The sequence below is a fragment of the Mycteria americana genome, unplaced genomic scaffold, assembly GCF_035582795.1.
Source record: "Mycteria americana isolate JAX WOST 10 ecotype Jacksonville Zoo and Gardens unplaced genomic scaffold, USCA_MyAme_1.0 Scaffold_165, whole genome shotgun sequence".
Lineage (NCBI taxonomy): Eukaryota > Metazoa > Chordata > Aves > Ciconiiformes > Ciconiidae > Mycteria > Mycteria americana.
This window is the reverse complement of record NW_027445505.1, coordinates 5-25,811: the sequence shown is the minus strand read 5'-3', so window position 1 is coordinate 25,811 and position 25,807 is coordinate 5. Positions and strand designations below refer to the sequence as shown.

The 25,807-nt window shown below is 68.3% G+C and overlaps 4 protein-coding genes across 10 annotated transcripts; 2 read left to right on the top strand and 2 right to left on the bottom strand.

Moving 5' to 3' along the window:
* Positions 1-1,789: 1,789 nt before the first annotated feature.
* On the bottom strand, positions 1,790-9,668 carry MRPL11 (mitochondrial ribosomal protein L11). 4 transcript variants are annotated; one of them, XR_012773639.1, is made up of 7 exons: positions 9,553-9,668; positions 8,066-8,159; positions 5,628-5,708; positions 5,056-5,201; positions 4,294-4,389; positions 3,211-3,304; positions 2,476-2,617 (listed from the first exon to the last, which is right to left on the bottom strand). XR_012773639.1 is itself a non-coding variant. In XM_075489509.1 (6 exons), exons 1-6 carry the CDS (start codon positions 9,651-9,653, stop codon positions 1,885-1,887), a joined length of 615 nt encoding a protein of 204 aa, XP_075345624.1. In that variant the 5' UTR covers positions 9,654-9,668; the 3' UTR covers positions 1,790-1,884. The 4 variants fall into 4 exon arrangements, 3 of the variants coding, with proteins under 3 accessions (XP_075345624.1, XP_075345625.1, XP_075345626.1); XM_075489509.1 differs by lacking the exons at positions 2,476-2,617; positions 3,211-3,304 and adding an exon at positions 1,790-1,981; XM_075489510.1 differs by lacking the exons at positions 5,056-5,201; positions 5,628-5,708; positions 8,066-8,159; positions 9,553-9,668 and adding exons at positions 1,790-1,981; positions 4,581-4,741 and having other exon boundaries at positions 2,458-2,617.
* FKBP2 (FKBP prolyl isomerase 2) lies at positions 8,996-15,468 on the top strand. 4 transcript variants are annotated; one of them, XM_075489513.1, is made up of 6 exons: positions 8,996-9,221; positions 11,676-11,813; positions 12,772-12,852; positions 14,251-14,297; positions 14,717-14,752; positions 15,190-15,468. In XM_075489513.1, the coding sequence occupies exons 2-6, from the start codon at positions 11,802-11,804 to the stop codon at positions 15,452-15,454; spliced, it is 441 nt and encodes a 146-aa protein (XP_075345628.1). In that variant the 5' UTR covers positions 8,996-9,221; positions 11,676-11,801; the 3' UTR covers positions 15,455-15,468. The 4 variants fall into 4 exon arrangements, with proteins under 4 accessions (XP_075345628.1, XP_075345627.1, XP_075345631.1 ...); XM_075489512.1 differs by lacking the exon at positions 8,996-9,221 and adding an exon at positions 9,587-9,734; XM_075489516.1 differs by lacking the exon at positions 8,996-9,221 and adding an exon at positions 9,590-9,734 and having other exon boundaries at positions 12,772-12,884.
* Positions 15,469-15,589: 121 nt separating this feature from the next.
* Positions 15,590-18,238, bottom strand: PPP1R14B (protein phosphatase 1 regulatory inhibitor subunit 14B). Its single transcript, XM_075489519.1, has 4 exons — positions 17,837-18,238; positions 17,302-17,385; positions 16,771-16,803; positions 15,590-15,985 (listed from the first exon to the last, which is right to left on the bottom strand). The coding sequence occupies exons 1-4, from the start codon at positions 18,083-18,085 to the stop codon at positions 15,917-15,919; spliced, it is 435 nt and encodes a 144-aa protein (XP_075345634.1). The 5' UTR covers positions 18,086-18,238; the 3' UTR covers positions 15,590-15,916.
* A 170-nt stretch (positions 18,239-18,408) lies between these two features.
* On the top strand, positions 18,409-25,463 carry LOC142403291 (1-phosphatidylinositol 4,5-bisphosphate phosphodiesterase beta-3-like). Its single transcript, XM_075489518.1, has 4 exons — positions 18,409-18,553; positions 21,669-21,746; positions 23,173-23,241; positions 25,326-25,463. The coding sequence occupies exons 1-4, from the start codon at positions 18,455-18,457 to the stop codon at positions 25,455-25,457; spliced, it is 378 nt and encodes a 125-aa protein (XP_075345633.1). The 5' UTR covers positions 18,409-18,454; the 3' UTR covers positions 25,458-25,463.
* Positions 25,464-25,807: the final 344 nt, after the last annotated feature.

The following is a 25,807-nucleotide window of genomic DNA, read 5'->3' as shown; positions in this document are numbered from 1 at the left end:
AGGACTCGGAGAGCTGGGTTCCCTGCGGGGGAGGGGGGGGGCGGGGGGGGGGGCACACACATACCCGCAGGCCTGGGTTCCCCCGTGGCGGGGGGGAGGGTGCTGGTGGTGGGGGCCCCAGAATGCCGGGGTCCCCCCCCGGACTTCGGGGTCCCCCCGCCGCGGCTGGGTTTCCTCGGCAACGGTGGAGCCGCAATGGTTTGGGGGGGGGGGGGGGGGGGGGGGCGCTCGGAGAGCACCCAGGCATCCGGAGGGGAGGGAAGGGGATGAAGAAGGAGGATGAGGATGGAAATGGGGGGGAACGCAGGAGGATGGAGATGAAGGAGGATGGGGAATAAGGGGGGGGGGGGGTGAGGATGAGGAGGGAGGAAGATGGTGAAGGAGGAGGAGGATGGGGGGTGAAGATGAGGAGGGAGGAAGGAGGAAGATGGTGAAGGAGGAGGAGGATGGGGGGTGAAGATGAGGAGGGAGGAAGGAGGAAGATGGTGAAGGAGGAGGAGGATGGGGGGTGAAGATGAGGAAGGATGAAGGAGAAGGAGGATGGGGGGGTGAAGATGAGGAGGGATGAAGGAGGATGAAGATGGAGGAGGATAAGGAGGAATGGAGAAATAAGATGGAGGAGGATGGGGGGTGAAGATGAAGAGGGATGAAGGAGGATGAAGATGGAGAAGGATGAGGATGGAGGAGGAAGGGTGAGGAAGACAGGGGCGAGGATGAGGAGGGACAAAGGAGGATGAAGAGGGGGGTGAAGGAGGATGGGGAGGTGGGGGGGTGAGGATGAGGAGGGATGACGGAGGAAGAAAATGGGGAGGAAGGGGGTGAAGATGAGGGAGGAAGGAGGATGAAGACGGAGGGGGAAGAGGATGAGGATGGAGAGGAAGGGGGGGTGAGGATGAGGAGGGATGGAGTAGGATGAAGATGAAGGAGGAGATGAACAAGGAAGGATCGAGATAGGGATGAAGGAGGATGAGGGGGATGAAGGTGGATGAAGATTAAGGAGGAGGATGGGTGGTGAAGATGAGGAGGGACAAAGGAGGATGAAGATGGGGATGAAGAAAGGGGAAAGGATGAGGAGGGACAAAGGAGGATGGGAAAGGGGGTGAGGATGAGGAGGGATGAAGGAGACTGAAGGAAGAGGATGGGGAGGAAGGGGCACGAGGATGAGGAAGGAGAGAGGATGAAGAAGGAGAATGAAGATGGAGGAGGATGATGATGGTGGATGAAGGGGCTGGTGATGAAGATGGGGGGACGAAGGAGGATGAGGAGGGAGAGGAGGATGAAGTGAAGGGAGGAAGAGGGGGATGAAGATGGGGCTGGAGGAGGAGGGGGGGATGAAGATGGGGGGGGGAGGATGAGGAGGCAGCCGAGGCCGAAGGGAGACCCCCCCCCTCACTGTCTCCATCATGGTGACAACGGGGTCCCCACTGCCCCCTCCATGTCACCCCCCTCCCCCCCCCAAGGGGACCCAGGGGTCCAGCTCAGGCCCCTCCTCTCCCCCCCCCCCCCCCCCAAAAAGGGACCCCGGCACCCGAGGCAGCCCCTCCCCCCCCTCAGTCCCCCCCCTCCCCCCAAGGGGACCCCGGCAGCCGGGACAGCCCCTCCCCCCTCAACAGGGGACCCAAGAGTTGGGGAATCCCCCCCAAAAAAGGGACCCCGGCATCTGGGGGGGACCCTCCTCCCCCCCCCCCCCCCCAAAAAAGGGACCCCGGCATTCAGGGGAGAACCCCCCCCCCCCCTCCAAAAAAGGGACCCCAGCATCCGGGGGGGGCCCCCCAAAAAGACAGGAGACTGTAGGAAGAAAACATTTATTGGGGGAACCCCCAAAGCCCCTGGGGCCGGGGGGGGGGCCCGGGGGGGGTGGGGGGGGGCTGGGGGGGTCAGAGGTCACTTCTTCTTCGCCCCCTCCTCCTCCTCCTTGGCCATGGCTGCCTCCTGCTCCCGCCGCTGGTGCTGGAAGGCGGCGCAGTCCTCGGCCGTCAGCCTGCGGGGGGACCCGGGTGTCGGGGGGGGGGGGACGGGACACGACACGACGACACCCATGACACCCCCACCCACCCACCCAGGGGACCCACGCGTGACCTTTGCCCCCCACGACACCCACAAAGGGACCCAAGCGTAGAGCGGGGCCTCTGCTGCGCCCACCCAGGGGACACCCAGGGGTCGGGGGGGGGACGGGGACGGGGGGGGACGGGACACGGACACGACGACACACATGGGGACACCCAGGCACCGGGGGCACCCGCTGGGTGATGTCACCCATGAAGGGTCCTGCTGGAGGGGGTCGTCGTCCGTCCCCCCCCCCCACGAGGGACCCAGGTGTTGGGGGGGGGGGCACCCACACATTTAGGGAGGGACACAGGGGTCTGGGATTGAGGGAGGGGACACAGGGACCCCAGCATCCAGGGTGGGGGGGGGTGGGGGACACCAGGTGTGGGGGGGGGAGGGGGGGGCACCCACCGGGGGACGACGCGGAGGCCGAGGCTGCGGGCGGAGCCCACCAGGGCCCCCACCAGGGCGGGCAGGGGGGTCCCTCGCGCCGCCACCGCCGGGTCCCGCTGCTTGGCCACTGCCACCTCGTAGAGGTGCTTCAGGGACACCACCCCCACCTCCTCGTGCCCTGGGGGGGGGAAGGGGGGGGTGATAGGTGTCCAGGGATACCCCCCCCCCCACAGCACCCCCGTGGGGATTTCCCCCCCGCCGCCACGAGGCACCCAAGGGACCGGAGACCCACCTACAGGCACCCATAGGCCCCGAGAACCCCCCCAAACCACCCAGAGACCCCCCCACCCCCCAGCACCCCGACCCCCCCCGCAGCACCCCCAAGCCCCGAGACCCCCCCATATCCCCACAGCGCCCCCCCCAACCCCCCTAAGCACCCCCAGCTCCTGGGACCCCCCCCACTCCAGCCCCCCCAGACACCCCCTCAGTCCCCCCAAGGTCCTCAGACCCTCCACAGACACCCCCCCCCCAGCACCCCCAGGTCCTGGGATCCCCCATGGACCCCCCCCCCCCCTTCCCAGCACCCCCATATTCCCCCCCCCCCCCCAGCACCCAGAATCCCCCCCAGGACACCCCCATGCTCATAGAGAAGGGCCCCCCACCCTCTCCAAGAGCCCCCCCAGCCCCCAGGACCCCCCCCAAGAGCCCCCCCCAGCCCCCAGGACCCCGCAGGACCCCCCAGGACCCCCCCGGCCCCCCCCGCCCCCTCACCGGGCCGTGCTGCGCCCTTCTGGACGCCGGCGACGGCCTTGAGGAAGTAGGAGGTGGGGGGGGTCCCGATGGTCAGCTCGTAGCTGCGGTCGGGCTGGGGGGGGCACGGGGGGGTCAAAGGGGGGGGCACCCAGTGGGGGGGCACCCACTGAGGGAGGGTGGCAATGGGCACCCAGTGTGGGAGTATCAATGGGGGGGGGCACTCGGGGGGGGGGGCACGCAGAGGGAGGGTGTGGGGGGGGGCACCCAGTGCAGGAGGGGGCACCCAGTGGGGGGGGGAGCACCCAGTAGGGGAGTATTAACGGGGGGGGGCACCCAGTGTGGGGGGCACCCACTGAGGGAGGGTGGCAATGGGGGGCACCCAGTGCGGGATTGTCGGGGGGGGGGGGGGGGGGGGCACCCACTGGGGGGGGTGTCACTGGGGAAGGGGCACCCACTGGGGGGGGGGGGGGCACCCAGTGAGGGAGGGTGTCAAGGGGGGGGGCACGCACTGAGAAACGGTGTCGGGGGGGGGGGGCACCCAATGGGGAGGAGAGGTGCATCAAGGGGGGGCACCCAGCAGCAGGGGGGGTCAAGGGGGGCACCCACCGGGGGGGGGGGGTGTCAAGGGGGGGGCAGCACCCAGTGGGAGTCAGGACGGGGCTGCAGCACCCTTAAGGGGGGGTTAAAAGGGGTGGCTTCAATTGAGGGGGGGTAGCACCCATGGGGGGGTGGACAGCACCCATGGGGGGGGTCAAAGGCTGGCACCTGGGGGGGGGGAGGCTTCAATTAGTGGGGGGGGTCAGCACCCATGTAGGTGGTCAATGGGGGGGATCAGCACCCATGGTGGGGGGGGCATAAGGGGAACAACATCCGGGGGGGGGGGGGGGCAGCACCCATGGGGGGGGCAGCACCTGCGGGGTCAGCACCCATGGGGGGGGGGGGGGGCAGCACCTTAGGGAGGGTTAGCACCCATGGGGGGGGGTCAGCACCTGGAGAGTCGTCGGGGGGGGGACACACGACAGCACCTTAAAGGGGGTTAAGGGGGATGGGGCGGTCCCCCGGTGCCGCGGGGGGGCCCCGGGGGGGTCCCCGGAGACTCACGTGGACTCGCAGGCGGACTCGCAGCGGGACCCCGGCCTTGACGTCCCGGGAGCGCTCGTTGAAGTCCTGGCAGAAGGCGGCGATCGGGACCCCGCGCTGGGGAGGGACCAGACGGCTCGGACCGGGGCTCGGGGGGGGGAGCGGAGCCGGGACCCCCCGGGGCACCGGGAACCCCCACGAAGCCCCCGACCCCCTCAGGCCCCGGGACCCCACTCCGGGACACCCCCCCCCCAGGCTAGGGGAACCCCCCTGGTGCACCGGGACCCCCCCCCCCCCCAGCGCCGCACCTGCCCCAGGACGGGCCCCAGCGGCGGCCCCGGGGCCGCCCCCCCCGCCGGGATGAGCATCCGGAGCGGCCGCGGCGCCGGCCCGGCCCCGGGCCCCGCTCGCACCCCCCGCGCCGCCCGCGCCGCCTTCGACATGGCCGCCGGGTCACGTGGGGAGGGAGCGGGTCACGTGGGGAGGGAGGGGCGGTGCTGAGGAGGGGCGGAGCGAGAGGTGGAGTGGGCCGAGGGGGCGGAGCGGAGGGGAAGGGGGCGGAGAGACTCCGCCCCGCCGTGACGTAGACGACCATATATGGTAGTGGGGGCGGAGCCTGGAGGCGCGGCGGGACCGGGGAAGGCACCTCCCACCCGCAGGGGACCCCGGCGCCCCCGTGCACACCCCGCCCCCCCCCGGGGACCCCCCCCAGGACACACACCCCCCCCCCCCGGGACACCCCCCCGGGGACCCCCCCCGGGACACCCCCCCCGGGACACCCACCCGGGGCACCCAGGCGTCCGGCGGGGGGAGAGGGGGGTGGGGGGGTTCGGGGGGGGAGGGGAGGGGATCACCGCTCCCCCCCGCCCCCCCGCCCCCGCTGGCGCGAGGCCCGCAGCCGCTGCAGCACCTCCTCCCGCGACCCCGCCCTGCGGGGGTCAGAGGTCACGAGAGGAACATACACCCCCCCACACCCCCCCCACCCCCCAAGATCTCCCAGAAAGTCCCTCGGCACCCACCGCCCCCCCCAGCACCCATGGGACTCCCAGAGACCCCCCCCCTCCCCGAGGCACCCAGCCCCGCCCATCCCTCCCCAGCACCCATAGGACCCCCCAGCACCCACGCCCCCCCAGCACCCATAGGACCCCCCCAGCCCCCTCAGGCCCCCTCAGAATCCACACCCCCCACCCCCATCCCTCCCCAGCACCCATAGGACCCCCCAGCACCCCCCAGCACCCACGCCCCCCCAGCCCCTCCCCATCCCTCCCCAGCACCCATAGGTCCCCCCCCCAGTCCCCTCAGCACCCATAGGCCCCCCCAGCACCCCCCAGCACCCATAGGACCCCCCCACCCACCGGCTGCGGGCCCGCTCGTAGGCGGCCGTCAGGACTCGGTCCCTCTCGTCCAGGAAGGCGGCGTGAGCCCCCGCCACGTACCTGCGGGGGGGGGCCCAGAGTCCGGGTGGGGAACCCCCCCCACCCCCTGCCCCCCCGGGCACGTGCACACCCAGACCCTCTGCCCTGGGTGACTGGGTCCGTCCCCCCCCCCCAGCCCTGGGTCCCCCCCACGAACTCTCAGGTCCCCCCCAAACTCCTGGGTGTGTCCCCCCCCCAAATGCCTGGGTTGCCCCTGAATGTGTGGGTGTCCCCCCCCAAACTCCTGGGTCCCCCCACACCCCTTGGTCCCCCACCCCTGGGACCCCCCCAAACTCCTGGGTCCCCCTCAATGCCTGGGTCCCCCCCCCAAACTCCCGGGTCCCCCCCCAAACTCCTGGGTCCCCCCCAGATGCCTGGGTCCCCCCCCGAACTTCTGGGACCCCCCTAAACTCCTGGGTCTCCCCCCAAACACCTGGGTCCCCCCCAAACTCCTGGGTCCCCCCCCAGATGCCTGGTTGCCCCTGAATGCCTGGGTCCCCCCACCCAAACTCTTGGCCCCCCCCCCCGAACTCCTGCGTCCCCCCCCGGACATCTGGGGCCCCCCCAAACTGCTGCATCCCCCCGAACTCCTGGGTCCCCCCCCAGATGCCTGGGTCCCCCCTGAATGGCTGGGTGTGTCCCCCCCCCGAACTCCTGGGTCTCCCCAAACTCCTGGGTCCCCTCGCAGACGCCTGGGTCCCCACCCCCAGACTCCCGGGTCCCCCCCAAACTCCCGGTCCCCCCTCAACGCCTGGGTCCCCCCTGAACTCCTGGGTCCCCCCCAGGACACCTGGGTCCCCCAAAAACTGCTGGGTACCCCCGAACTCCTGGGTCGTCCCCCCCCAGATGCCTGGGTCCCCCCTGAATGCCTGGGATCCCCCCCCAAACTCCTGGGTGTCCCCCCCCCGAATTCCTGGGTCCCCCCCCAAACTCCCGGGTCCCCCTGAACTCCTGGGTCCCCCCGGTCGCGGGGTCCCCCCGGTCGCGGGGTCCCACCTGTAGGCCAGGGCGTGGGCCAGCCCCCCCAGGGCGGCCAGCAGGAGGCAGAGCCCCAGCAGGCGGCGGGGGGGGGCGGCGGGGGGGGGCCCGGGGGGGCGGAACTGCTCCCAGTACCGGCGGTTGGGTCGGCCCTGGGGGGAGACGGGGACCCCCGGCGGGGGGGGGGGGCAGCACCCATGGGACCCCCGGGGACCCCACAGGGACCCCCAGACCCCCCCAGCACCCATGGAAACCCCAGGCACCCCACAGGGACTCACAGACCCCCCCTCCCCCAGCACCCATAGGACCCCCAGACCCCCCCAGCACCCATGGAAACCCCAGGGACCCCCAGGGCTCCCCAGCACCCACAGGACCCCCAGATCCCCCCAGTGCCCCCCAGCACCCATGGGACCCCCAGGGACCCCCCAGGGACCCCCAGCCCCCCCCCCAGCACCCATGGGACCCCCCACCCATGGATCCCCAGGGACCCCCCAGGGATCCCCAGCCCCCCTGGGACCCCCTGGGATTCCCCCAGCACCCATCGGACCCCCATGCCCCCCCCAGCCCCCCTGGGACCCCCTGGGACTCCCCGAAGCACCCATGGGATCCCCCCCCCATCCCCCCGGGGTCCCCATTACCGTGGGGGGGGTGGGGGGGGCTCGGTGCGGGGGGGGCTCCTCCGGGGGGGGGGGGCGGGGGCCCGGGGGGGGCGGGGGGGGCGCGGGGGCGGCTCAGGGTCCTGTAGGCCTCGGCCAGCAGCAGGAAGCGCCCGTGGCGGGTGGGGTCCCCGGGGTCCCCGTCTGGGTGCACCTGGGGGGGGGCACCCGGACACCTGGGTCCAGACCTGGCCTGGGGGGACCCAGGCATCCGGGCACCCAAGAGGGGGGACCCCCCCAAAACCACCCGGCGGGACCCCAAAGAAACATCCTGCCCCCCCACCCGGGGGGACACAGGCGTCCGGGCACCCAAAGGAGACCCCCCCCCCCCCATGACATCCTGGGGGGACACAGGCGTCCGGGCACCCAAAGGAGACCCCCCCCCCATGACATCCTGGGGGGACACAGGCGTCCAGGCACCCAAGAGAGGGGACCCCCCCAAAACCACCCGGGGGGACCCCAAAGAAACATCCTCCCCCCCCCCTCCCCACCCGGGGGGACCCAGGCACCCAAAGGAGACCCCCCCCGCCCCCCCCATGACATCCTGGGGGGACCCAGGTGTCCGGGACCCCCCCACCCTGACCTCCCAGGGGCACCCAGGCGTCTGGGCACCCATGATGGGCCCCCACCCACCCATGACAACGTGGGGGACCCCGGAACCCAGGACCCCAAAGGGGACCCCCCCCCCCCGACCCCCCCCCCCGGACACCGGGTCCTTCCCAGTGCTCCCAGTGCTCCCAGTACCTCCTTGCAGCGGGCCAGGAAGGCTGCGCGGATCTCGGCGGGCGACGCATCGGGCCGGACCCCCAGCACCGCGTAGGGGTCCCGCGGCCCCGCCCTGCGGGGGGACCCAGGAGATCGGGGGGGACCCAGGAGTTTGGGGGGGGACCCAGGGGTGGGGGACCCAGGGGTGGGGGTGGGGACCCAGGAGATCGGGGGGGGAGGGGGCACCCAGGGGTGGGGGACCCTGGGTGTGGGGGGGGACCCAGGATAGCAGGGGGACCCAGGGGTGGGGGACCCTGGGGTGGGGACCCAGGGGTGGGGGACCCAGGAGATCGGGGGGGGGGGGGCACCCAGGGGTGGGGGACCCTGGGGTGTGGGTGGGGACCCAGGATTTTGGGGGGACCCAGGAGTGTGGGGGGGACACCCAAGGGGTGTGGGGGGACCGAGGAGTTTGGGGGACCAAGGGGTGTGGGGGGGGACCCAGGAGATTGGGGGGTGCCCGGGGGTGGGGGACCCAGGGATGTGGGGGGGGGGGGCAAGGGGTTCAGGGGGGGACCCAGAAGTTTGGGGGAGCCTGGGGTGTGGGAGGGGGGCACAGGAGTTCGGGGGGGACCCAGGGGTGTGGGGGGACCCAGAGTATGGGGGGGACACCAGGGGGTGGGGGGGGACCCAGGCTCCCAGGGGAGACCCAGGAGTTTGGGGGGGACCCCGGGGTGCGGGGGGGGACCCAGGATTTTTTGGGGGGGACCCAGAAGTTTGGGGGACCCCGGGGTGAGGGGGGACACCAAGGGCTGGGGGGGGGACCCAGGAGACTGGGGGGGGACCCAAGTGTCCGTGGGGACCCCCAGGTGTCGGGGGGGACCCCCAGGATTTTGGGGGGGCCCGGGGGGGCGGGGCTCTCACCGCGTGCAGAGGCGGGGGCGGGTCCGGGCAGCAGCGGGGGCGGGGCGGCCCAAGGGCCCTGCGGGACCCCGCCCCCAATGAGCCCGGCGCTTAATTAACGCTTAATTAACTTTTAATTAACCTTTAATTAACCCTTAAACGCAGCAATCGCCAGGCGTCAACCTGTAACGGACTGAGACCAAGCGGCCCGTCTTAATTACCGTTAATTAGCCCGTTAATTACGGCCCGGGGCTGCTGACCGCGGCGGGAGCAGCGCCTCGTCCCGAGCACTCAGGTAATTAACGGCGAGTGCTAATTGATTCCCTATTAACTCCTAATTAACGGCTGATAGCGGCGGCCCCGCCCCCGCCCCCCTCCCCTAATTAAGGCTAATTAGCCCCTAAGTAACGCTAATGAAGCCCCCGCCCGAGCACCAATTAGCCCCCAATTAGCACTAATTAGCCGCTAAATAACTCCCCGCAGCCAATGAGGGGCCGCTCCGGGCAGCTCACACGGTATTTCATGCTAATGAGATGTTAATTACGAGCAGGCGAGGAGGGGGCGCCTAATTAGGGGTAATTAACAGGCGGTTAATGAGACGACCCCCTCCCCGCCTTGGCCGTTACCATGGAAACCGCGCGCCGCACTGCCGCCGCCATTCCCCGCCGCCTTCCGCTTCCGGCGGCGGAAGATCACGTGGCCGGAAGCGCGGGTGAGGCCCCATCATATCCCCGCCCCTTCCGCCCTGAGGCGGTAGTCACGTGGCTTGGCGCCTGCGCGCTGTAACCCGGGCGGGATGGCGGTAGAGGTGAGGGGGGGCCGGGGGGGGGGGTTTGGGGGGGCCCGAGGGGGTTTCGGGGGGGCTCCAGGGGGGTGGGGGGGCCCAGAGGGGGGCTGTGAGGTGGGGGGGGCCCTTGAGGGTTGGGGGGGGCTGGGGGGGGGCCCTGATGGGGGGGGACGCCTGGAGGGGGGTCTGGGGGGTGGGGAGGGGCCTGGGGGGTGGCCATGGGCCTGTGGTGGCCATGTTGGGGTGCCCCTGACCCCGTGGGGTGCTGATGACCTCATTGGGGTGCCCATGACCATGTTGGGGTGCCAGTGACCACGTTGGGGTGCTGATGACCTCATTGGGGTGCCCATGGCCATGTTGGGGTGCCCCTGACCCCATGGGGTGCTGATGACCTCATTGAGGTGCCCATGGCCATGTTGGGGTGCCAGTGACCACGTTGGGGTGCTGATGACCTCATTGGGGTGCCCATGGCCATGTTGGGGTGCCCCTGACCTCGTTGGGGTGGTGATGATCTCATTGGGGTGCCCATGGCCATGTTGGGGTGCCCCTGACCCCATGGGGTGCCCGTGGTCATGTTGGGGTGCCCCTGACCCCGTGGGGTGCTGATGACCTCATTGGGGTGCCCATGGCCATGTTGGGGTGCCAGTGACCACGTTGGGGTGCTGATGACTTCATTGGGGTGCCCATGACCTCGTTGGGGTGCAGATGACCCCATGGGTGGCAGTGACCCTTGGGGGGTGCCCGCGGCCACGTTAGGGTGGGGTGACACGTGCAGGGTGCTGATGACCTCATTGGGGTGCCCATGACCTCACTGGGGTGGGGGATACCCTTGGGGGGTGCCCCTGGCCATGTTGGGTTGTTGATGACCTCACTGGGGTGCCAATGACCTCGTTGGGGTGCCCATGAGCTCACCGGGGTGTGGGTGATGGCATAGGTGGGGGTGACCCTTGGGGGGTGCCCATGACCATGTTGGGGTGCTGATGATGTCATTGGGATATCAATAACCACGTTGGGTTGTTGATGGCCTCGTTGGGGTCCTGATGACCTCGCTGGGTTGTTGATGATCTCGTTGGGGTGCCCATGACCTCATCAGGGTGGGTTGAGCCTTGGGTGGTGCTCATGGTCAGGTTGGGGTGCTGATGACCTTGTTGGGTTGCTGATGACCTCATTGGGGTGCCTCATGGGGTGCCCCATCAGGGTGGAGGTGACCCTGGGGGCGGTGGGGATGACCCTTGAGGGTGCCCATGGCCATGTTGGCTTGTTGATGACCTCATCGGGGTGGGGGTGACCCCACGGGGTGGGGAACACCCTTGGGTGGTGCTCATGGCCATGTTGGGGTGCTGATGGTCACATTGGGTTATTGATGATCTCATTGGGATATCGATGATATCATTGGGTTGTTGATGAGCTCGTTGGCTTGTTGATGACCTCATTAGGGTGGGGGTGACCCCGTGGGGTGGGGGACACCCTTGGGGGGTGCCCACGGCCATGTTGGGTTTTCAATGACCTCATTGGGCCGTTGAGGACCTCATTGGGATGTTGATGACCACCTTGGGTTGTCGATGACCTCATTGGCTTGTTGATGACCTCATCAGGGGGCGGGCGACAGTGTGGCGTGGAGCACACCGTTGGGGGGTGTCCATGGCCGTGTTGGGTTGTTGATGACTTCGTTAGCTTGTTGATGACCTCATGAGGGGGGTGACCCCATGGGGTGGGGGGGCACCCTTGGGGGGTGCCCGTGGCCATGTTGGGTTGTTGATGATCTCATTGCGTTGTTGATGACCTCATTGGGTTGTTGACGACCTCGTTGGGATGTCCATGACCACCTTGGGTTGTTGATGACCTCGTTGACTTGTTGATGACCTCATCGGGGTGGGGGTGACCCCGTGGGGTGGGGTGACCCTCGGGGGGTGCCCACGGCCGTGCCGGGTGCTGACGGTGCCGTGGGGTGCCCCCCGGCAGCTGTGGGGCTGGGTGCTGGCGCTGGCGCTGGCGCTGGCGGCGGAGCCAGGGCGGAAGGTGCAGATCGGGGTGCGGCGGCGGCCGGAGGCCTGCGGGGTGCGCTCCCGCCGGGGGGACCTGCTCCACATGCACTACACGGTACTGGGGGCACTGGTTTTGTACTGGGAGGGACTGGGGGAGGGCCTGGGTGTGCATACCAGGGTTTGGGGGGGACTGGTTTGGACGGGGAAGCAGTGGAAGGGACTGGGGGAGGCTGGGGGGCAGTCCTGGGTGTGTACATGTGGGCTTGGGGGCTACTGGTTTGGACTGGGAGGCACTGGGAGGGGCTGGGGGAGGGCCTGGGTGTGCACACGAGGGGCTGGGGGCTACTGGTTTGGACTGGGAGGCACTGGGGGGGGGAACTGAGGGAGGGCCTGGGTGTGCACACAAGGGTGTGGGAGGGACTGGTTTGGACTGGGAGGCACTGGGAAGGACTGGGGGGCAATCCTGGGTGTGTACATGAGGGCTTGGGGGCTACTGGTTTGGACTGGGAGGCACTGGGACGGGCTGGGGGAGGGCCTGGGTGTACACACGAGGGTGTGGGAGGGACTGGTTTGGACTGGGAGGCACTGGGAGGGACTGGGGGAGGCTGGGGGGCAGTCCTGGGTGTGTACATGAGGGCTTGGGGGCTACTGGTTTGGACTGGGAGGCACTGGGAGAGGCTGCTGGGAGGAGGGTAGCCTGGGAGATCCTGTCCATAGTGGAACCACTGGTTTGTACTGGTCTATACTGGTTTCAAAGTTCCCTGTAAAAACGGGTTGTCCTGGGAAAGGGGGGGGTGATACTGGTTAGTGTGGGGTTTTGCTGTTTTTTACTGGTTTGTGGGGGGTGGTACTGGTCCATACTGGTGTATACTGGTCCATACTGGTGTATACTAGTCCATACTGGTCTGTACTGGTCAGAGGACCACCTAGATGAAGGGGTTGTTCCGGGCGAGGGAATTTATACTGGTTAATGTGGATTTCGCTGCATCTTACTGGTTTGGGGGGGGGTTGTACTGGTCCGCACTGGTTCCTTCTTGCGGTCTCTGGTCCATACTGGTCTGTACTGGTCGCAGGGCCACCTGGAGGACGGCTCCCAGTTTGACAGCAGCCTGAGCCGGGACCAGCCCTTCGTCTTCTCGCTGGGCACGGGCCAGGTCATCAAGGGCTGGGACCAGGGGCTGCTGGGGTAGGGGCCCGCGCGCCGCCCCGCGCTGGGGGGACCCGGGACTGGGGGGGCCCAGGGGTGCGGGGGGACCCAGGGGTGGGGGGGGCCCAGGGGTGTGGGGGGACCCGGGTGTTTGGGGGGACCCAGGAGTTTGGGGAGGACCCAGGGGTGGGGGGGGCCCCAGGAGTTTAGGGGGCCCAGGCATTTGGGGGGACCCAGGTGTTTGGGGGACCCAGGGGTGTGGGGGGACACACAGGGGTGGGGGGGGGCCAGGAGTTTGGGGGGGGGCCAGGCATTTGGGGGGACCCAGGGGTTTGGGGGGACCCAGGGGTGGGGGGGGACACACAGGGGTGGGGGGGGGCCCAGGAGTTTGGGGGGGGGCCAGGCATTTGGGGGGACCCAGGGGTTTGGGGGGACCCAGGGGTGGGGGGGCCCAGGAGTTTGGGGGGCCCAGGCATTTGGGGGGACCCTGGGGTTTGGGGGACCCAGGGGTGTGGGGGGACACACAGGGGTGGGGGGGGGACCCAGGGTTTGGGGGGACCCAGGGGTGGGGGGGGGACCCAGGTGTTTGGGGGACCCAGGGGTGTGGGGGGACCCAGGGGTTTGGGGGGACCCAGGGGTGGGGGGGCCCAGGCATTTGGGGGGACCCAGGGTTTGGGGGGCCCAGGCATTTGGGGGGGCCCAGGCATTTGGGGGGACCGAGGGGTGGGGGGGGACCCTGGGGTGGGGGGGGACCCAGGGGTTTGGGGGGACCCAGGGGTGGGGGGACACACAGGGGTGTGGGGGGGCCCAGGCATTGGGGGGACCCAGGGTTTGGGGGGGCCGAGGGGTGTGGGGGGGACCCTGGGGTTTGGGGGGACCCAGGCGTTTGGGGGGACCCAGGGGTGGGGGGGCCCAGGCATTTGGGGGGACCCAGGGTTTGGGGGGCCCAGGCATTTGGGGGGGCCCAGGCATTTGGGGGGACCGAGGGGTGGGGGGGGACCCTGGGGTGGGGGGGGACCCAGGGGTTTGGGGGGACCCAGGGGTGGGGGGACACACAGGGGTGTGGGGGGGCCCAGGCATTGGGGGGACCCAGGGTTTGGGGGGGCCGAGGGGTGTGGGGGGGACCCTGGGGTTTGGGGGGACCCAGGCGTTTGGGGGGACCCAGGGGTGGGGGGGGACCCAGGCATTTGGGGAGACCCCGGCATCAGGGGGACCCAGGAGTCTGGGGGTCCCAGGCATTTGGGGGCACCCAGGGGTTTGGGGGGACCCCAGCATTGGGGGGACCCTGGCATCGGGGGAACCCAGGATTTTGGCGGGCCCAGGGATTTGGGGGGCCCCCCCCATATATTGAGGGGTCCCCGGTGTCCGGGCACCCCTGACCCCCCCCCCCCCCCCCCCCCCCCAGGATGTGCGAGGGGGAGAAGCGGAAGCTGGTGATTCCTCCAGAGCTGGGTGAGCCCCGACGCGGGGGGACCCCAAAAGCGGGGGGAATGGGGGACCCCCCCAGTGCGGGGGGACCCCCAATGGGAGGGGGGAGGGACCCCAAAATACAGCGGGGTGGGGGGGCCCCCTAAAAATGGGTGAAGCCCCAAAAAGGGGGAACAAAGACATGGGGGGGGGGGGCTGAAATGTGGGGGGGCCCTAAAGTGGGGGGCTCCAAATTTGGGGGGGCTGAGGTTCCCCCTTTTGGGGGGGGGGGTGTTGGGAGACCCCAAATTAGGGGGGGCCCCCCCTTGGGAAGAGGAATTTGAGGTGAACCCCATAAATTTAAGGGTTTAGGGGAGGACACCCCAACATCAGGGGCCCTGGGGGGGTGTCCCAATTTTGGGGTGCAGCCCCCCCACCCCCCGTGACACCCCGTCTCCCCCCAGGCTACGGGGACCGTGGGGCCCCCCCCAAAATCCCAGGTGAGCCCTGACCCCCCCCCCCCAAGGTTTTGGGGGTTCATGGGGGGGTGGAGGTGGGAAAGAGGGATTTGGGGGTCCAGGTGGGGTTTTGGGGTGAAAAGGAGGAATTTGGGGGTTCAGGGGGGAATTGGGGGGTTCCAGGGTGGGGGTTTGGGGTGAAAAGGAGGGATTTGGGGGTTCAGGGGAAAATTTGGGGGGTCCAGGGTGGGATTTTGGGGTGAAAATGAGGAATTTGGGGAGAAACTTGGGGGTTCAGGTGAAATTTTGGGGTTCCAGGGTGTGGGTTTGGGGTAAAAGCGAGGGATTTGGGGGGAGTCAGGGGGAAATTTGGGGGTTCAGAGGAAATTTAGGGGTTCCAGGGTGGGGTTTTGGGGTGAAAATGAGGGATTTGGGGGTGCAGCAGGGATTTGGGGGTGCTGACCCCCCCCTTTGGGCAGGGGGGGCCGTGCTCATCTTCGAGGTGGAGCTGCTGAAGATCGAGCGGCGGCCGGAGCTTTAGGGGGCCCCCCCAAAATCAGGGGGGGGTCCCCCAAATCACCCTGGGGGGATCCCCCTTATTTCAGGGGATCCCCCCAAAATCAGGGAGACCCTCAAAATCATTGGGGGGGGCCCCCCCAGCCCTGTTGGGTTGGGAGTTTGCTGATTTATGTGGGACCCCGAGTTTTGGGGGGGCCCCCCCCAAAAAATGTGGGGGGTCAATAAACAGCTGGATTGGAGCTTCCTGCGGTGGCTGAGTGTTGGGGGGACCCCAGAATCGGGGGGGGGGGGGGGAGATGGGACCCCGGGTTCCCCTTGGGGGGGGAGGGGGAATGGGGGGGTCACCAGCGAACCCCCAAATGTCAAAGTTCCGTTTATTAAATCCGTATAAAAACAACCCCAAAAAGTCACCGAAGAATTTAAAAAAAACCTAAAAAAGCCCCAAAATCCCCCTTCTCCCCCCCCGGGGCCCCCCCCAAAACCCACAGGGGACCCCAAAACCTCCCTGGGGACCCCAAAACCGGTGGGGGAGGGATTGCTGGGGGGGGGGTGTGATTATCGCTGCAGGGAGACCCTGAAATTGGGGGGGGTCCCCAGTATCAGGGGTCCCCTCCCCCCAAAGCTGGGGGGTCCCTGGAATCGGGGGGGGTCCCCAGAATTGGGGGGTCCCCCAAAACCACGGGGGGGTCACTTCTTTTGGGGGGTGTTGAGCTTCTGCATCCCCCGGATCTTCTCCAGCAGGTCACCGACGAACGCCTGGGGAGGGGTGGGGGGGGGGTGTCAGGGGTCCGGGTGCCACCCCCCACCCCCCCCCCCAAAAAGGGACCCAGGGGTCTGGGTGCTCCCCCCTCCCCCCAAAAGGGACCCAGGGGTCTGGGTGCTCCCCCCTCCCCCCAAAAGGGGACCCAGGGGTGCAGGGGACCCCCCCACCGCAGAGGGACCCTGGGGTCTGGACACCCCCCCCCCCCCCCCAAAAGGGGACCCAGGGGTCTGGGTGGTGCCCCCCCCCCCAAGGGACCCAGGTGACCCCTCCCCTCCCCCCAAAAGGGGACCCAGAGGTCCAGGTGGCCCCTCCCCCCCCAAAGGTGACCCAGACATGTGGGTGCTCCCCAACCCCCACCCAAGGGACCCAGGTGACCCTGCCCCTCCCCCCAAAGGGACCCAGGTGCCTGGGTGGTCTGCACCCCACCCCACCCCCCCCAAAAGGGGACCCAGGGGTCCGGGTGGTCCCCAACCCCCACCCAAAGGACCCAGGTGACCCTGCCCCTCCCCCCCAAGGGACCCAGGCACATGGGTGCTCCCCAACCCCCACCCAAGGGACCCAGCTGACCCCCCCCTCCCCCCAAAAGAGGACCCAGAGGTCCAGGTGGCCCCTCCCCCCAAAGGGACCCAGGTGACCCCCCCCCCTCCCCCCCAAAAGGCGACCCGGGGGTGCAGGTGGCCCCTCCCCCCCCCCCCCCCAAAAGGGGACCCCGGGGTCCGGGTGCCCCCGCCCCTCCCCCCCCCCAAGGGACGCGGGTGCCCCCGCCCCTCCCCCTCACCTCGGTGGGCTTGTAACAGTCAACGAGGATCTCCTGGAGGGGGGGGAGGGGAAAGGGGGGGTTCAGGGGGGATTTGGGCCCCCCCAAACCCCCGGGGGACACCCCAAAGCCTGGGGGGGCCCCTCAGGCTCCCACACTGCCCCCCCCTTCCCCGCCCGGCTTTTTTGGGGAGCCCCCCCCCCCAAATTTTAAAGGACCCCCAAAGTTTGGGCAGACCCCAATTGTCACTTCCCCCACTCCCCGCCCAGGTTTTGGGGGACCCCCCCCACATTCCAGCCCCTCCCCCTCCAATTTGGGGGACCCCCCCGAGATCTCAGCCTCCCCCCCCCCCAAAACCTTGGGAGACCCCAAAATGGGGGGGAGACACCCCAAAACTTCAGGAAAGCGTCAATACAGGGACAACTGCGCCCGCCTGCCCGGGTTTTGGGGGGCCCCGCCGGGTTTTGGGGGGTCCCCCCGGGGGGTCGGGGTGTCCCAGGGTTTGGGGGCCCCCCCCCGGGTTTTGGGGACCCCCCCGGGTTTCGGGGGTACCTGGACGCGGGCGCTGCGGGCCCCGTCGCTCTCCATGTCCAGCAGCTCGTCCACGTCGATCTCCAGCTCGGGGATCTCCTCCTCCTGGGGGGGAACCCCGAAATCAGGGGGGGACCCCCAAAAATGACCCCCCCCAGGCTAAGGGGAGGGGCCTCAGGGTGTCCCCGCCCCCTCGCAAAGGAGCCTGGGAAGGGCCAGGCCTCCAAGCCCCCTCCCCCCGGGGTTGCACCCCCAAATGGGGGGGGTTAGGGGGGCCCTGCGGGGTGTGGGGGGACATGGGGGTCCCGGGGGGTTTGGGGGGGCTCCCGGAGGGGGGGTGGTGTTCCCGGTACCGGGGGATTGGGGGAGGGGGGCGGGGAGGGGACCCTGGTAACGGTGTCGGGGTGGCGGCAGGGTCCGGGGGGGGTCCCCGGCCAGGGGGGAGGGGGTGTCCCGGGAGGGGCGGGGTCCCCGGTGCCGGTCCGGGCGGTCCCGGGGGGCTCCCGGTGCCGATGCCAGGGGGGTCCCGGGAGGGGCGGGGTGCCGGTGCCGGTACCCGGCAGTCGTAGAGCGCCGTCAGCTGGGCCAGGATCCACTCCTCCAGGTGCAGCCGCTTCCGCAGCTCCCGCCGGTCGTAACGGACCGTCACCTTCCCCTGCCGCCGGCCCGGGGCCTCCTCCGCCGCCTCCCCCGCCGCCCCCGCCGCGAAACAAACGCGGGGCCCGGCCCCGGCGCTCGGTCCCGGCCCGGCGGCGGCAGCGGGGGAGGGCGCGGGGGGGCCCGGGCCGCCGCACGGCGCTGCCATGCCGGTACCGGAACCGGCCGCGCCGGAAGCGGCCACACCCCCCTCCCGCGCTGGCCCCGCCCCCTCCTCCGGTACCGCTTCCGCTTCCGGGGCGCTCGGGCCGGGGCCGCCGCCGCCGCCGCGCGCCCCTTTGTGCCGCCGCCGCGCTGGGACCACGCCCCCCCCCCGCCCGGCGCAAGGCCACGCCCACTCAAAGCAGGGCGGTAGGCCCCGCCCCCTTAAAGCGGCAACAGGGTGGGCCCGTCAGGCTCTTAAAGGGGCCGCGCCGCTGTTCTCTATGTACCGCCTCCCCCTGCGGCCCGCCCCTCCGCCCCGCCGTAGCCCCGCCCCTCCCGGCGGCCCCGCCTCCCGCCCCGGCCCGCCGCAGCGATGGCGGCGCCGCGCCCGGCCCTGGCCCCGCTCCCGCTGGAGCCGCCGCGGGTCCCCGAGATGCTGGTGCGGGGCAGCAAGTTCATCCGCTGGGACGAGGTGAGCGGGGACGGCACCCCCCGGCACCCCCCGGGACCCCCGGGACCCCCGACCCACCCCCCCCGGGGCTCCCCCGAGCCCCTCAGGGCCCCAGCCGGGGCCTCCCCCGGGGCCCGTAGGCACCCCCAGGCCCCCAAACCCAGCCGGAGACCCCCCGAATCACCCCCAAATCCCCCTCTGGGACCCCCAAATCTCCCCCGGGACCCCGCAGTCCCCCCCCAATCCCTCGCTGAAGCGTTAAAGACCCCCCCAAACCCACCCCAAGCCCTTCAGGGAGCCCCAAACCCGCCCTCAAACTCCCGAAATGGCACCCCAGAACTTTTAGAGGGCCCCCAAACTCACCCGGGACCCCCCAAATCTTCCCCAAACCCACCCTGGGACACCCCCTAAATTTCCCCCAAACCCATCTGGAACCCCTTAAATGATCCCAACCCCACCCCAAAACCCTCAAAGGGCCCCAAAACCTACCCTGGGACCCCCCACATCTCCCCCAAACCCATCCAGAACCTCCCAGATCGCCCCCAAACTCACCCTAGAATTGCGATATCACCCCCAAACCCACCCGGAACCCCTTAAATCTTTGCACCCCCCCTCCAAATTCCCCCAAACTCACCCCAGAATCCTCAGAGAGCCCCAAAACCGAGCCCAGAATAGCTAAATCACCCCAAAATCCACCTGGGACCCCCCCAAATGTCCCCCAAACCCACCCAGAACCCCCCAACTCTTCCCTAAACCCACCCCGAAACCCTCAGCCCCCAAACCCACCCCAGAACAGCCAAATCACCCCAAAATCTATCTGGAGGCCCCCCAGATCTATCCCCCCCCCCTTGAAACTCCTCAAATCACCCCCAAAGCCCTCAGAGGGCCCCCAAACCCACCCACAACCCCCCAAATCTTCCCCAAACCCACCCCAAAATCATCAGAGGGCCCCAAAACCCAGCCCAGAGTGGCCAAATCACCCCAAAACCCACCCGAGCCCCCCCAAATCTACCCCAAACCCTCCCTGAAACCCTTCAAATCTCCCCTAAACCCACCTCAAACCCCTCGGAGACCCCAAAACCCACCCGGAACCCCCCAAATCTTCCCCAAACGCACCCCGAAACCCTCAGAGAGCCCCCAACCCCACCCCAGAATGGCCAAATCACCCTGAAACCCCTCAATTTTCCCCCCAAACCCTCAGAGGGCCCCAAAACCTACCCTGAAACCCCTCAAATCTCCCCAAAATCTGTCTGGAACCCGCTAAATCTTCCCCAAACCCAGCCTAAAACCCCTCAAATTTCCCCCAAACCCACTCCGAGACCCCCTAAATTGTTCCCACACCCACCTGGATCCCCCCAAATCATCTCAAAGCCACCCCAAAATGCCCAAGTTTCTCTGAAACCCCCCAAATTTCCTCCCGATCTACCTGGAACGCCCTAAATCTTTCCCAAACCTACCCAGACCCCCCCCAATTTCCCTAAAACCCACCCCAAAACCCTCACAGAGCCCCCCAAACCACCCCCAAAATGACCAAGTCACCCCGAAACCCACCGTTAAACCCCGAGAGAGCCCCCAGGACCCCCAAATCTCCCCCAAGGCCCCCCAAATCTCCCCCCAAACCAACCCAGAACCCCCAGTTCTTCCCCCTAAATCAGCCCCCCCCAAATTCTCTGTACTCCCCCCCAAACCCCCTGAGCCCCCCAACATCCTCCTGGCACCCCCAGCTCCCCAAATAACCCCCCCACCACCCCAACCCCCCCCTGCACCCCCCCAGCACCCCCATAACCCCCTGCATTACTCTGAGCCCCCCCCAGCCCCCCAAAATCACCACGTAGACACCCCCCCCCAGTCCATCTAGGATCCCCCAGGGCACCCCAATATTGACCCCCCCCACCCCCTTTTCTCCCCCACTCAATTTTGGCTGCCCCCCCCATGCTGTGACCCATTTTCCAGACCTGCCACAAAACTGGCCCCGTTTTGGGGACAGAAAATGGGAAATTGGGTCCCCCCGCAGGGCATTTCCTTCGGCCCCCCCCCCGGCCCCCCCAAATCACCCCGTTTCACCCCAATTTTCCACCTTTCCCTCTCCGCGGCGCAGCAATGCGGAAGGAGGGGGGTGGGGGGCGGCCCGGATGCCTGGGTCACTTGGGGGGGGGGGGTGGGGGCCTGTTACCTCCCCAAATTAAAGGGTTCCCCCCATTTTTAAGGGGGGGCCCCCCCATTTAGGGCGTGTCCCCCTGCTTTGCCCCTTGGCCCCCCCTTTTCCGGGGTGGAGATGACTTTATGGGGGTCAAAGTCCCCAGGGATGAGTTGCCCCACCCGTGTTGTAACCCCAGCATTTGGGGGGGGGGGGGGGGGGGGGCAAACCCAGGCCTGGATTTTGGGGGTCCCTGGGGAGTTTTGGGGGTTCTTAGGGAGGCTGAGGAATTCTGGGAGGGGTTGGGGGGGGCTGAAGGGGTCCCCCAGGGTGGTGTGGGGGTTCTTCGGGGATCCTCGGGATGGTTTGGGGGTCCCTGGGGGCTCCCTGTGTGTTTAGGGGTCCCCCCCCGGATGATTTGGGGGTCTTTGGGGGCTCCCCGGGATGGTTTTGGGGGTGTTTCGGGTCTCTGGGGTGTTTTGGGGGTCCCTGGGGGGGGTCCTTAAGTGTTTTGAGGGGCTCCCTGGGTGCTTTCGGGGTCCTTGGGTGCACACTGTGTTTTGTGGGGCCCCCCTGGGTGATTTGGGGGTTCTGTGGGGGGTCCCTTGGGTGGTTTTGGGGTCCCTGGGAGGTTCCTTGGGTGTTTTGGGGATCCCTGGGAGCTCCCTGGGTGGTTTTGGGGTGCCTGGGGGGGCTTCCTTGGTGGATTTGGGGGGTCCCTGTGATGTTTTGGGGTCCATGGGGGTGCCTCTGTGTGGTTTTGGGGCTCCCTGGGGGTTTTGGGGGTCCCGGGGGGGGTCCCTGGGTGGTTTTGGGGGACGCTTGGGAAGTGTTGGGGTCCTGAGGGGGGTCCCAGATAATTTTGGGGTCCCTGGTGCAGCGAAGCAGGGGGGGGGGGTCCCTGGGGATTTGGGGTGGGGGATCGGGGGAGGGTTGGGGGGGGGCTCGGGGGGTTTTGGGGACCCCCCCGCCCCCCCGTCTGAGCCGCTGCCCCCCCAGGAACCGGCCACCCGCACCCTGGTGACGCTGCGCGTCGACCCCGACGGCTTCTTCCTCTACTGGACCGGCCCCAGCATGGTGAGGGGCACCCCAAAAACCAGCACCCCCAAAGCTGCACCCCAAAAATCCTCCCATCCCGCTTGGCACCTGCCAAACCAGCACCACCCCCCCCCCCCCCCCCCCAAAATGGGGCCCCCAAACTGGCACCCCCAAATCTGTACCCCAAATTCCTGGTCCCTGAATTGGCTCCCCCCCCCAGCACCCCAAATTCCTGGGCCTTCAAACTGCCCCCCCCCCCAATCAGCACCCCAAATTCCTGGACCCCCAAATTCTGCCCCCCCCCCCTCCCCCAGTGCCCTGGAGCCCAGAGAGCCCCAGCCCCCCGAAATCCCAGGGCTCCCTGAGCCCCCCCATATTCCCCCCAGTCACCCCAAGATCCCTCCTGAGGACCCCAAAAGAGCCCCCCGGGGCCCCCCAAAATCCTGGTGTCCCCCAAATCCCCTGGGCCCCTACAGGGATCCCCCAAACCCTCAGATGGTCTCAGGCCCCCCCAAATCCCCTCCGGACCCTCAAAACAATCCCCTGAGAGCTCTTGGGGTCCCCCAAATCCCACTGTGACCCCCCAGAGCCCCCCCAAATCGCCCTGGGACCTTCAGATGACCCCAAGCCCCCCAAATCCCCCTGGGATCCCCCAAATCCCCCCTCAAGACCCCCCAAAATATCCCCTGAGACCCCCTGGGGTCCCCCAAATCCCCCCAGGTCCCCCAAATCCCCCCAGGGTCCCCCAAATATCCCCTGTGACTCCTTGGGGTCCCCCCAAATCCTGCTGTGACCCCCCCCAGAGCCCCCCAGATCCCCCCCAGGATCCCCAATATCGCCCTTGGACCACCCTAGCCCCCCCCAAATTACCCTCAAGACCCCCCCAAAATCCTTGCAGGATTCCTTGCCCCCCCCCCCCCCCCCCAAATCCCCCCAGGGTCCCCAGTATCCCCCTGGAACTGCCAGACCCCCCCCCAAATTGCCCCCGTGACCCCCCAAAATCCTTCTAGGACTCCTTGGCCCCCCCAAATCCCCCCAGGGCCCCCCCAAATCCCCCCCCCCCCCGGAAGCCTTCAGCCTCCTCCCACCCTTATCAGCCCTGCCCGGACGCCTGGGTCCCCTAGATGGGGGGGGGGGGGGGGGAGGGGGGAATTCCTTCGCCCCTCCCCCTTCCCCAGGGGACCCAGGCATCCGGGGGCAGGGGGTGCCCTTTCCCACGCCCCTCCCCCACCGGCTCCTTCAGGAAATGTCCCCCCCGCCCCTCCCCCACTGCGGAAGCAGCCCCGGACGCCTGGGTCCTTCTTGGGGGGGAAGGGGGGGGGGGTGGGGGGCAGCCCCAGATGCCTGGGTCCCTCTTGGGGGGGGGGGGGGGGGGGGGGGGCACCCCTGCACGCCTGGGTCCCTCTGAGGGGGGGGGCAGGGCACCCCCGGACCCCTGGGTTTCTTGGGGGGGGGCTCCCCGCAGGAGGTCGACCTGCTGGACATCAGCGTCATCCGCGACACCCGGACGGGGCGCTACGCACGGGTGCCCAAGGTGAGGGGGGACGTAAACAGAGGAGACCCTACAATAACAAATGGGGGGGGGGGGGGGCGGGGGGGGGATCCTGCAGGGTCTTGGGAGACCCTACGTAAACATGGGGGACCCTACAATAACAAACTGGGGGCGTGGGGGTCCCGCAGGGTCTTTGGAGACCCAACGTAAACACGGGGGACCCTACAATAACAAACTGGGGTGTGGGGGGGGGGGTCCTGCAGGACTCTGGGAGACCCTACGTAAACATGGGGGACCCTACAATAGCGAATTGGGGGGGGGGGATCTTGCAGGGCGCTGGGAGACCCTACGTAAACACCAGAGACCCTACAATAACAAACTGGGAGAGGGGGGGTCCTGCAGGTCTCTGGGAGATCCTACGTAAACAGAAGAGACCCTACAATAACAAATCGGGGGGGGGTGGGATCCTGCAGGGTCTTTGGAGACCCTACGTAAACACGGGGGACCCTACAATAACAAACTGGGGTGTGGGGGGGGGGTCCTGCAGGACTCTGGGAGACCCTACGTAAACATGGGGGACCCTACAATAGCGAATTGGGGGGGGGGGGGGGGCTTGCAGGGCGCTGGGAGACCCTACGTAAACACCAGAGACCCTACAATAACAAACTGGGAGAGGGGGGGGTCCTGCAGGTCTCTGCGAGATGCTACGTAAACAGAGGAGACCCTACAATAACAAATCGGGGGGGGCGGGATCCTGCAGGGTCTTTGGAGACCCTACGTAAACACGGGGGACCCTACAATAACAAACTGGGGGTGGGGGGGTCCTGCAGGACCCTGGGAGACCCCGTGTAAACAGAGGAGACCCTACAATAACAAACCGGGGGGGGTGGATCTTGTAGGGCCCTTGCAGACCCTATGTAAATACGGGAGACCCTACAATAACAGTTTGGGGGGGGGCACGGCCCTAAACAGGGGGGATGTCGGAGACCCTCCAGTAACAAGCAGGGGGGTGGGGCTGGGGAGACCATGTTTTGGGGTGCTGGGGGTGCTGAGTGCCCCACTTCGAGGTGCTGGGTGCCTGTTTTGGGGTGCTATGGGTGTCGGTTGTCCTATTTTGGGGTGCTGTGGGTGCTGGGTGCCCCGTTGTGGGGTGCTGGGTGCCTGTTTTGGGTGCTGTGGGTGCTGGGTGCCTGTTTTGGGGTGCTGGGGGTGCTGAGTGCCCCACTTCGAGGTGCTGGGTGCCTGTTTTGGGGTGCTATGGGTGTCGGTTGTCCTATTTTGGGGTGCTGTGGGTGCTGGGTGCCCCGTTGTGGGGTGCTGGGGTGCCTGTTTTGGGGTGCTGTGGGTGCTGAGTGCCCCACTTCGAGGTGCTGGGTGCCTGTTTTGGGGTGCTGTGGGTGTCGGTTGTCCTATTTTGGGGTGCTGTGGGTGCTGGGTGCTCCGTTGTGGGGTGCTGGGTGCCTGTTTTGGGGTGCTGGGTGCCCCACTGTGGGGTGCTGGGTGCCTGTTTTGGGGTGCTGTGGGTGCTAAGTGCCCCTTTTTGGGGTGCTGGCTGCCTGTTTTGGGGTGCTGTGGGTGTCGCTTGTCCTATTTTGGGGTGCTGTGGGTGCTAGGTGCTCCGTTGTGAGGTGTTGGGTGCCTGTTTTGGGGTGCTGTGGGTGCTGGGTGCCTGTTTTGGGGTGCTGGGTGTGCTGAGTGCCCTGTTGTGGGGTGCTGTAGGTATCAGGTGCCCCACTTTGGGGTGTTGGGTGCCCTTTTTGGGGTGCTGTGGGTGCTGGGTGCCCCTTTTGTGGGGATTGGGTGTGTATTTTGGGGGTGCTCTGGGTGCTGGGTGCCCCTTTTGGGGGGGATTGGGTGTGTATTTTGGGGTGCTGGGTGCCCCTTTTGGGGGGATTGGGTGTGTATTTTGGGGGTGCTGCGGGTGCTGGGTGCCCCTTTTGGGGGGATTGGGTGTGTATTTTGGGGTGCTGCGGGTGCTGGGTGCCCCTTGAAGGGTGCCTGGGTGCCCCATACTGGGTTGCCGTGGGTGCTGTTGTGCTCCGTATGGGGGTCCGGGTGCCCTGTTTGGGGGTGCTGGCGACTCCCTCGGGGCAGAGCGGGGGCACCCATGGGTGCTGTGTGCGCAGGACCCCCGGACGCGGGAGGTGCTGGGTTTCGGGGACCCCGGGGGGGCACCCCCAGGAGCGGCTCCTCACCGTGGTGCACGGCCCCGACATGGTCAACGTGGCCTTCCTCAACTTCGTGGCCGTCCAGGATGACGTTGCCAAGGTAGCGCCCGCGGGAGCACCCATGGGTGCTGGGGGGGGGGGGGGGGGGGGGGGGGGGCGCGGGTCTTGGGGGGCTCTGGGAGCCCTTTTGGGGGGTCTTGGGGGGGCTCTGGGAGCTGCTATTACGGGTCCCTGGGGGGTTTTGGGGGGGAACCTTGGGGTCTTGGGGGAACTCTCGGGGTCGGGGGGGGGGGGTCTGAGGGTCTTGGGGGGCTTGGGTGCTCATTTTGGGGGTCCCTGGGTGCCCTGGGGGGGCTCAGGGTGCCCCATTTTGGGGTGCTGGGGGGCTCTGGGAGCCCTTATTATGGGTCCCGGAGGGGGGTTGGGGGGGTCTTGGGGGG

Bases quoted from the DNA above. Each gene is read 5' to 3' on its own strand.
- MRPL11 (XM_075489509.1), bottom strand. From the start codon at position 9,653: ATGATGGGGCCTCACCCGCGCTTCCGGCCACGTGATCTTCCGCCGCCG. The intron at 5,202-5,627 runs GTGGGTGGGGGG...TGACCCCCGCAG, and splicing joins TACGAGCGGGCCCGCAGCCG to GGCGGGGTCGCGGGAGGAGG. The intron at 4,390-5,055 runs GTGGGTGTCCCG...GTCCCTCCCCAG, and splicing joins CGGACGCCTGGGTGCCCCGG to CGCGGGGTCCCGATCGCCGC.
- FKBP2 (XM_075489512.1), top strand. The intron at 12,853-14,250 runs GTCATCAAGGGC...CCCCCCCCCCAG, and splicing joins TCTCGCTGGGCACGGGCCAG to GATGTGCGAGGGGGAGAAGC. The intron at 14,298-14,716 runs GTGAGCCCCGAC...GTCTCCCCCCAG, and splicing joins GGTGATTCCTCCAGAGCTGG to GCTACGGGGACCGTGGGGCC.
- PPP1R14B (XM_075489519.1), bottom strand. From the start codon at position 18,085: ATGGCAGCGCCGTGCGGCGGCCCGGGCCCCCCCGCGCCCTCCCCCGCT. The intron at 17,386-17,836 runs GTACCGGCACCG...GTTCCCCCCCAG, and splicing joins CGGCGCTCTACGACTGCCGG to GAGGAGGAGATCCCCGAGCT. The intron at 16,804-17,301 runs GTACCCCCGAAA...CCCCCCCTCCAG, and splicing joins CCCGCAGCGCCCGCGTCCAG to GAGATCCTCGTTGACTGTTA.
- LOC142403291 (XM_075489518.1), top strand. From the start codon at position 18,455: ATGGCGGCGCCGCGCCCGGCCCTGGCCCCGCTCCCGCTGGAGCCGCCG. The intron at 21,747-23,172 runs GTGAGGGGCACC...GGCTCCCCGCAG, and splicing joins ACTGGACCGGCCCCAGCATG to GAGGTCGACCTGCTGGACAT. The intron at 23,242-25,325 runs GTGAGGGGGGAC...CTGTGTGCGCAG, and splicing joins GCTACGCACGGGTGCCCAAG to GACCCCCGGACGCGGGAGGT.